We start from the raw sequence: 9,772 nt of genomic DNA on the forward strand, positions 1-9,772 counted from the left end.
TGTTGAACACTGATGTCATGCTGTCGATGATGATGATGCACTTTGAATACAATCTACATGAGTTTTTGACTTGCTCTGGGCATTGATTGCATTCACTGTACCCATGGTTCTGCTGAAAACAGTAGCTTGGGCAAGAACCTGTTTTTCGCAGCTCCTTCAACAACATGAATTTGTTGTCAAAAGCACGGCCTTTGTGGACAAGCCGTTGTAGGTCATACATACTACATGCCCCAACCTGATGGTGTTTATCTGCTGCTCCACTGACCGTGACTAGTTATCTAGTACTGGTCCACGATGAATGCACTGCGAACATGCTGCAAACAGTTATTGTCGGCTAGTCCACCTCTTACGGCAGTGAAGCATCAATATTGGTGTCAGGACGCACCCAGACATGAAAAAAGTACATGTACAGAGAGTGATGCATCCTCAAGGTCACCATCGCTTCGACACGTCCGGAAAGTAGGTGAGTTGGCGGCTCCCACCGAACACGGCTTAGCAACATACGACCAGCGTAGTGCGCCTGAGAGTGTTCACGACCGGAACACCGCCAATGGCTGTGCGGATCGAACAAGCGAACGACCATATTTGGCCATTTAGTCATCCTATATGTGTACGCAGACGCTCTGTATTTTTTTGTCCTGGCAATACAGCCGTGTCCACAGTTCTCTGTCTTCTCCCTATCGCGTAGTCTGGCAGACTCAGCGCAGGCGTAAACATAGACGGTCACCGACGATACAACAATGGAATACTGATGTTATGCTGCCGATGGTGATTAGACATTTGAGGTGTTCAAATCGGAGAGGCCATACGTTACAGTCGTGGAGTAGGACCGGTGGTTTCGTATCCACGACCCTTTAGTTCAAGTGGCATAAGGAAGTGTGGAATGATAAACTAAGAATGCTCTGATAATTTGTGAGGCGCTTGTCAGAACTGAGGGGACATTTCCGGATCGTGTGGAGTCACGATTTTTAACAGAACGTTGTCGTCCGCATAATCCCTATAATCGTTCCGGATATGTCCAGTCATTGTGAGACAACAGAAAGACGAGAAAACTTACGCCGGCCGTTGGCAGCTTCGAATCAGCGTCTGACCAAATGCTCCAGACACAACGGACACATTATCAACCCGGTTAGAGCCCCAATACTCGTGTTAGCCCTTCACTGTAGTGGAAACGCCGCCTCTACAAGATGACACACTTTACTGGGGGCATTTCTTTGGAACTGATTATTCTCATACCAGAGCGATTTCTTAGTGCCCACTCCACACCACACCGATGCACTATGAGATGAACGCGGGAGATTACACAAACGTCCAAATTAGTGTGTTAAAGAATGTAAATAAAGCTTGTTGAACGGCTGACTCGGAGGATTCCATCTTGTTAACAAGGTTGTTGTTATATGCCTTACGAGACGCACGGGCGCTGCTTCAGATATGTGCTGATCACAGACTGTTCCCTTACAGTACCAGCTTCCGGAACAGTGGAAACCACTTGACAACGTGGTGCCCACGAATGCGCCAGCCCGGAATCCAATTAGACAACGTCACTATCAGTTACCGGAGCGAGGGTCGATCACTACTTGCCGCTCCTTCTGGAATACTAGCTTGGGCTTCGACCATGCACTTGTCTGCTGCCCTTTTGGACGCGCACACCTCGCGCGTCTACTGACAAGCTAATGGACCCAGAAAACAAACAAACCTATCCCCTTTTCGAACGCCTGTCGGATAGTAACGGCCACTGGGAACATATCCAAAGCGCTATTCAAAGCTGGAACTTCCATCTGCGTAAAATCCTGCCAACATCATCCAAACATTTGATCTCTGGTAGGACGGGGGCTTTGCTATAGGCCCGGCAACAGACTATTCCTGGCTGCAGCTCTAGCCGACACATCATGCGGTGTCAAGTGAAACGGAGTGCCCGTACAGACCGAGCAGTGGACCCGAAAGTCCGAAGAAATGGAAGGGGTAAAAATGCTAGAAACGCTCGTAGGTTATTCCACTTAATTCGTCCGGCTGGTTCTCGGAAGCCTCTTGTCAGCGAAGCTATCACGGACCAGCAAAGGAGAACGGTTGGATCGTTAGGCACAATACTCCGAACAACAATTCGGCTGGCCACTTTCTGCCTCAAATCCGGATTGTCGGCCTTCAGCAGAAAGCTGGACTGTGATCCTGGAGATCCCTTTAGCCTCAAACGTCATCATACTGTTGGTTCTGACGACCTTCCACATGCTCTGTTCAAAGATGGCGATGAATTCCCCAGACAATGTCTGTCCAACTTATTTGAATCTATCTGGGAGAAAGAGACCGTCCCAGACAACCGAAATGAATCGATAATAATGCCCAATCTCAAAAAGGTACTCACAGTGAATGTAACCGCATGAGTGTTAGCTTAACTCCCGTTGTAACAAGACTTCTGGCCTCATTGACTCGTGAACATCAAACGGGATTTCGACCGAACGGAGGCTGCGTTGACCACGCCTTCGCAACCCTTCAGGTGTTTTGAGTAAAGTCATGTGTACGGACGGCCCACAATCTTGGTATTGCTTGACTTCAAGTGTGTGTTCAATTATGTCGATCAGTCAGTGCTGTTAACGACACTCGCTCAACAGGGTATGCTACAGAGTTTTGTGAATCTAGTCATGTTCCTTTATTCGCATACTTCTGAGCGTGAGTTCATGGTAAGCTGTTCAAACGCTTCCATAGAAAAGTGGTGTTCAACAAGGATATTCACTGTCTGTTCTTGTTCATCGTTTTCGATGAAATGATGAGGCGAACACTAGAAGTTGTTCAGACGCCCGGTGTTCAAAACGTTGCTGCTACGAAAATTATTATCTGGAGTACGCAGACGACACTGTCCGCTTTGAATACGAAAGCGAAGCACGAGCCCTGTTGGATGAACCGACCATCGTTATACCATCTTTTGGCATGCGCCTTCGAAGTGCAAAGTTATGCTTCAGAACGTAGGTTAGCAGTTTGGATTGACGAACTGGTACGAATGTTTGAAGTGCAACTCTCCTTTTAGCAACTTGCTGCGGATAACGACCTTCATTCCCAGTAAATACGGATTTCGGTTGCTATTTTGTGAGTTGTACCGTGTTATTTTCCGGTTAATATTTTTTTCGTATCGGACGTGAAGTTACCGAGTGGTTTCTCAAGGCCTTCAATAACATATTTTTATCTAAAGCAAATTATTTTTGAAACAACGAAACAATCTGGTGTAAAAATTGTGCATACTTGTTTACCAGACCAGTTTTATTGCAAGGGGGCTGGTCCCATCAACTGACATGCCATTTGTCTAAGTTCGTTGATCCCTCGAGGCGAAAATTGCTGAATGTAGTGGTCGAACTGTCTGGATTCAGGATCCTTATCCACACTGTCATGTGTTAGTATTCCCTCCATCCAAGAACATGCGCTGTAACGAATCTAATCACCTTAAAAGGACGCTGTACAATAGTCGCCACTCCATAATTCACCCTTGCCTATAATCTGTTCGGAGTTTCCAACATGAAACAGAGACAGTCTATCTTTCAGGACTAGCTTTGGTTTTTCCTCGAAAATCCGCCTGCGCATTGACATAATACACACTACTTCAGGGCACATTCAGTAATCTCCGTTTTTGTGTACTTGGTGTGCAATGACAGTTTTTATTCTTTGTTTCTTGCAGTTTTCTAATTCTGGAAGTGGATGTTCCAGCGAGGTTCATCTGTTTTGCTTTCGTTTTAGGGACTTTCTTACTGGAGCGTCAGTCGCACCGTACCAAATCCAATATTCGCTCCCATCCAGAAGATGATAACTCTTTGGACTATCGCATTCCACTGGTTTCCCTGGCAGCTATGTCAAAGCCATCAGTACCACCCCCAATACCTCCGCACAGGCGGTCCGTTCCCTTGGAGAGAGGGTCCGCCGTACCAGTCCGCACGCGGCTAATCGATTCAGTCAATCGGACTCCAGTGGCCTTAGTCCAGCAGCAACTTCCTACGCAGCCCCATTCACCCGTATTCACAATGATTGCTCCGGGAGAAAGTAAGCTGACAGAACCGGTTCATCGCACCCCTTACCGACCTCGAGACTCTACATCGCCGGTTCTCTCCCAAACGACACCTGTGCACAAAAACAACTCCGAGAATAATCGGGAGTATACGTGAGAAGGCCTAGGGTGAATGTTCTGCGTAGAGCTACTCGCTTCGGACAAGCTGGCCAAGTTGTTTCAAAGCAAAGGTTGCTCAAGTCTTTCAACCTGGTTTTCGGTACATTTTCTCGCCCGACATCAAACACGTCACCACATGTGATAGCAGTTAATAGCGTGACAGTCCCTCCCTAAAGTCCACTTATCATATGCCAAACACCAATCCTTTTAAGTTTCCACAAACGAGGCACTTGACCCAATGAATCGTTTTGCTGCCCTTTTGCTTCGGTGCAACTCTTTTAGTCTTTCTCGCCTTATCAACACTTTTTCACGTCCCTTCACAAGTTTCTCACTATCCCAGATATTTTCGCCCCCTAGGTGGGCGTATTGGCAGCGCCTCAATTGCTTGTCACACGTACACCCGCCACTTTTTTGATCTGGAAAATAAAATTTTCCTCTTCGAAATTAATCGTTACTAGGTGTGCTATCTGGTTTGGACTCCTTTTGAATATGAAGACAACAATGACCGATTCACCGTGTCGTACGCATCGGTCAAATTTCTCAAAACTCGGAATTCAAATGGCCACATCTTTGGGCGTCGTGGAAAATACTACCTCAACTTCACTTTTTATAAAGACACTGATTTTGCGGTCACAGGAAAAGTTCAATGTAGGAAGGTTTACACTCAACTCAGAGAAATTTATCATTCATCGCGCGACACAATCGTCAAAGTTCATGGAAATAGAGAATGTTCCCTCTTAGGTATTATAGGCCGAGCGTACCCAAGTATCCAATGCACCGTGTAGGACGAGAGTTTACACCAACCGAATAAACCCTGACTTGCTGGTCGGCAGTCTAATTCAGAAAGCTTCGTCGGAGACACAAGTTACTAGCTAATCCATTGGCTCTTTAGATATAGCATTCATGGGCGATGAAAGGAAAAAACAAATCATGGTTCATTTATTCCATCCGTTGTCGGTTGGTACCCTCGGCAATTTTCCGAACCTCCGACAGGCCATGAATATTGTACAATCACGTGCATTTCGATCGATAAATGGGGTGCCTTCATTTCGTTATTGATCTATACGAATGCTTGATTCACTTAGAGGCTGTGATTGCCTAAGGAGTGTCCAGTTGTACTGCAACGATTCCGGTCGAGACCACACCTGTCCTAGTTGGCAGAGCTGTTCGGCAAAACAAATGGAGCGTGCCCGAATCGTTCCGCGATACTTGGCCCATCAATACCACCCACACCAACTCCATCAGATCCAGATTACACTACCCATGCACAAACTGTCCATCCAGCGAGGACCCGGGGGCTGTATTACTCTTCCTTATACTGTGGCACCAAGCTCATTTGGCTGCGTTTGAACTGAATACATGCTAAGAAAATGCGTAGGGTAATCTACTAGGAGTCGTTTCGTTTGTTCTCTGAAACGTAAAAACCACTCATGCTTTTTGGTATGTCAGCCGACCGTCGACTTCTCTGCTGGGCGGACGGTGTTATTGTAATTGGTCAAGAAATTTCCACCAAACCTGTCCCGATGAAGTTATTCCAGTTGAGCCCACTGAAGTTGAAAGCCATGGGACTTAAGTTTATCTGGCGTCAAAATGGTGTCAACATGTAATCAGTTCAGTGCAGTTCGTTTTAGCTACCCTATTTTTGATGGTGGACCGAAAACGAACTCACCGCTCAATCGTCCGGTCCAACGAATATCTCTTACAAACAACAAAGACTTCGGGCCAAAAGCCGTCGATTAATACCCTTAGCCAGGTTGAACTAGTGGAAATAACTAGAATTTCCAAGTCCGTATATAGACGGTACTCCGGGGAAAATCCAGTTTTCTGACTGCCTGAACCAGTCCACAAGTCCTGCTCAGCAAAGGATAGTGAAGTGTGCCAAGCGAATTGGAGTGCCCTTGTGCTATTTCAGATAGCCCAAAATGATGACATAACGGAATCTGAAAAGTATCGGGGCACCAGCTCGAACATAAATCCCCAAATCTTTGTCATTGTACCACTTCGCTCAGTCAAGTCTTATTAGACCAAATTGGGTGCTCCCCTTCTACTGATTGAATCACGCTACGGCGTTTTCTTACACCGATATAAATTAACGGAACAAACTGCCATCAGATTCGTCGAATTGCATGCATTACTGGACTGTCAACGGGGAGTCCTTTTGGCTCATTCCGAAAGCTTATGACGTGCCAGATGAGCTGTTCAGTCGCATCGCAACCTAGTGCACAAACACAAAAACCTGTGGTTGAGTCTATGAATAAGTGTGGATTGATTTTGCATCAGACTACGGTTTTCAGCGGGTCTACATGGTTTCGCTTATCCATCCCCGTTTTGTACTCGACAGAGCATGCCCTCAGTAATTTCCACAGAGTAAACCTAAGCCTCAAGACTTCGGTTGAGGCTAACTGACTGGCTAACTCATGCTGGTGACACCGTCGTCAGTTGAATAGTTAATCGCACCGGTCACTATGCCTTCTTGGAAATGAATACTGAAAAGACGAAACGACAAAAATAATTGCCATTCAATCATGGCTGCTCACTGTCAAGCCTGGAAACCGAGCAGGTTGCTACACGCACATTGACCCGACTTTCCCTCCAAGTGGACACAAACGGTGAGAAATGTTCTCACCGATAACAAGAGAGCCCCTACTTAGCTCTAAATCGTCTTATGAGGAAACTCGGAAATCAGCCTCCAGCGTGTGCACGACGCAACCGTAGTACCGGTACCTGCATAAGTACGAGGGCAACAGTCGACTGGCTAAATCAAATACTTCAGTTATTTGATGTAATATAAAACATACTCTCATCACGATACATACTGCTGGTAGGCCTAGTACCTCCACCGTGAACAGTAAGCCGAGGGTCACATTTTGATGTCTACATCTATTAAATCAACACACATAGGCTTCATGTTTTTTAAGAAACGAAGAATCTAAAGGCCACCAAATGACTGCAATTGCGACATGTGTACAGTGGACTGATCAGTTACTGCAGCTAAATTTGAGACGTGCTGAATTCTCACGAACTGATGCTCAATAACTCTCAAAGAGAGCAGAGTTTCGGTGCTGCAAAAACACGAAATCGCTTTGAACAAATATTAAGTGATAGTGAGAAAAATGAGCAGAAGGAATCGATAGGTTGATGCGCAGCTGCACGTAAAATTGCTGAAATCTGCGGTAACAGAATACAGAGAGGAGAATCGGTATTATCATATACACAAAACCCGATAAAATGAACATACAATATGCGGTATATACACACAGAGAAGAATAGCCGATAGAAGTTATATACATGAAAAAAACGGGCAGCAGAGGCTGATTGCGAAATCTAGACTGTCCGGTTGAGCTCGCACATGAGTGACAGCAGGGGGCTTAGGTCCCGACCAGTATCGAAAGACTGTGGTAATTTCATCTGTGGCAGGAGTGTTCTCAATAGCAGGACAATCTGCGCACGTAGGACTGCCAAACAGTGATATGGGTCGGGACAAAGAGATACTACGGGATGAAGTTTGTCTCCAGGTGCCAGGTCGTCATCGATCGAGTTGGCTGTGGTTGTAAGAACGTTTTGGTGCCAGGTCGTCGTCGATCGAGTTGGCTGTGGTTGTAAGAACGGACAACAGACGGGCAAAAAATTGATCCACACGTGGAGAATGTACATCGAAGGCAGACAGTGGAACACTGTGTGGAATGAGCGTATTCAAAAGTTCTAGGGTGCGTCTCCTTAACTCGACAGCCTCTTGGTGTGCGGCTACATGTTGCCACACAAATCGTTGCTCATCAGTGCGTTGGCAACATAAAAGCCATTCACTTAGCAATTGGATTAACTCGCTAAATGCATTGGAAGCCAATAAAGCCAACTGATCGATATAATCCGGTTCTAGAAAGAGTGGAGGAAGGTCTAGGGGTGGATCTGTAGATGTAGGGATAGAAACGGGATAGGAGACCTCTAGACCGTCCACAAAGTCAAATACATAGAGCCTAGAGGAATTCTCCGCACCATCCACAAAGTCACAAAATCCCAGCTGATAGGTTTCATGAATGTCCAGCGTTTCGTATTCGACAGCGACCACTTCGCTCTGCATTGACGGTAGTCTTTGATCAACAATAGAGGTATCAATGCCATTCATTAGCAAGGGGCCATTTAAATCCGATTTACCGGTGAATGGAGCACACGCGGGAGTGTCCAACAATGGTTTGTTTTCATCAGAATACCGGTTTTCCACTGACTCTCTTTGAAGAAGAACATCAGTAAAGCTTCGTGATGTGCTCTGGGCAGGGGTTTTCCGAGTGACTGGTGTGCGGACCTGGGTGTTAGTCTGCTTTACGTTTGATGGCGACAGTAGTCCCCTCAAACTATCCGTGAAACCGTAGATGGGAAGAGATTTTAGCTCAGTCGTCATCAGTTCATTCCTTAAGTTGTTCACTTTGCTGAAATAAATAGATTCAGAAATCGCTATTAGACAGGGTATAAATTATTACATAGACAATATGCTGCCAAACGCACTGAAACCACTTAATCCAACAAGTACGTCACTACCTTAATTCGTGATACTTAAGAGACAGTGTTTATGGAATCATGCTGGTTGGGGCGCGTTAAATGGATGTCGCGCGATCGTCCAGGCGATACTTTGGGGGAAAAGCGACTTACTCTCCAGGCGAAATTGACCCATGAGTTGAACAAACCTGTTAATGGTATTAGTATCCCGAAAAACCATTTAACTGTCGGACTATTACAGAGTTATTTTTCGAGAGTTCGAATTTCAATTTTTTGAGAAAGTTCCGCCATCTTGGACACTTCCGAAAAGACCGTGTTTCCTTCTTGTTGGCTAGGTGCACCTTGTATGTGCTAACGCACATATCTTTCTCAAAGGTCACCCAAAAATATGTATCCGTCGTTCCTCCTGCTGCATATTAGAAAAAGAAAGAAAGCATTCAGCTGTAGCACTCTTTCGGTGCCTAGCTGCCATGACACCCGAAGGAAGCACGAGGGCTGGGATACTGCCAGGTTGCCCAAGCCTAGACAGGATAAGTCGAGAGGCGGAGGTCGGATTCGAACCACGGACCTTCCGGTCAATAAATTCGCGCTCTAACCACTTGGGCCATCTTTCCCCCACTGTATATTACCTTTGGTTGATGCAGTAAAAGCTCTCCTCCGAAGGTCCGGTCTTCCCTCTGCGCTAGGATCGATTGGGCTCGTGTAGTCGCTGCGGGTTGTGCGCTCGTTCTCATGTCCCATATAGCAGTTGATCGTACCCGTTCACGCCAATTAAACCAATTAACTCAAAGGAAATAATCCACTCTGAAAGAAGGGAGCTACCTACGCCTACCTAATGAACATGGAACAAGGCGAAACTAGTTGGGGGCTGTCTGTGAATTTCAGACAATCGTCCTACTCAATATCTTCACATCATCATCATCGACAGCATGACATCAGTGTTCAACACCCATGCTTCACTGCCGTACAACCATGACTTATTTGAAAGTCTTATTGTAAAGAAAATGGGCATGGAAACAGCACTCTCTTCGGCAAACGATGGTCCGGCATACGTAACACATGTCCCAACCAACGCACTTCTGGTGCTGGACACATTCTTTAATGGAAGTACCCGTTACACAACCGAAAACGCGATTT

General features: G+C 46.0%; 3 protein-coding genes across 3 annotated transcripts in view; 2 read left to right on the top strand and 1 right to left on the bottom strand.

Moving 5' to 3' along the window:
• Positions 1 to 4,516, top strand: part of T265_04431 (hypothetical protein) — a gene marked incomplete at both ends in the record, with an annotated part of 46,605 nt that extends 42,089 nt beyond the window's left edge. Inside the window, one exon of the mRNA XM_009169176.1 lies at positions 3,721 to 4,516. Within this exon, the coding sequence (XP_009167440.1) occupies positions 3,721 to 4,142 (422 nt within the window). The remainder of the gene's footprint in view (positions 1 to 3,720) is intronic.
• Positions 4,517 to 7,469: 2,953 nt separating this feature from the next.
• Positions 7,470 to 8,540, bottom strand: T265_13512 (hypothetical protein; the record flags this gene model as incomplete). Its single annotated transcript, XM_009169188.1, is given in 2 exon segments — positions 7,470 to 7,735; positions 7,752 to 8,540. Coding segments are annotated over 2 exon segments (1,053 nt in total), but the record flags the coding sequence as incomplete, so codon positions are not given.
• Positions 8,541 to 9,564: 1,024 nt separating this feature from the next.
• The window catches only part of T265_04432 (hypothetical protein), a gene marked incomplete at both ends in the record, with an annotated part of 7,390 nt that continues 7,182 nt past the window's right edge, over positions 9,565 to 9,772 (top strand). The window contains one exon of the mRNA XM_009169177.1: positions 9,565 to 9,742. Coding sequence (XP_009167441.1) covers positions 9,565 to 9,742 — 178 coding nt within the window. The remainder of the gene's footprint in view (positions 9,743 to 9,772) is intronic.

This window comes from Opisthorchis viverrini (genome assembly GCF_000715545.1).
Source record: "Opisthorchis viverrini unplaced genomic scaffold opera_v5_73, whole genome shotgun sequence".
NCBI lineage: Eukaryota > Metazoa > Platyhelminthes > Trematoda > Opisthorchiida > Opisthorchiidae > Opisthorchis > Opisthorchis viverrini.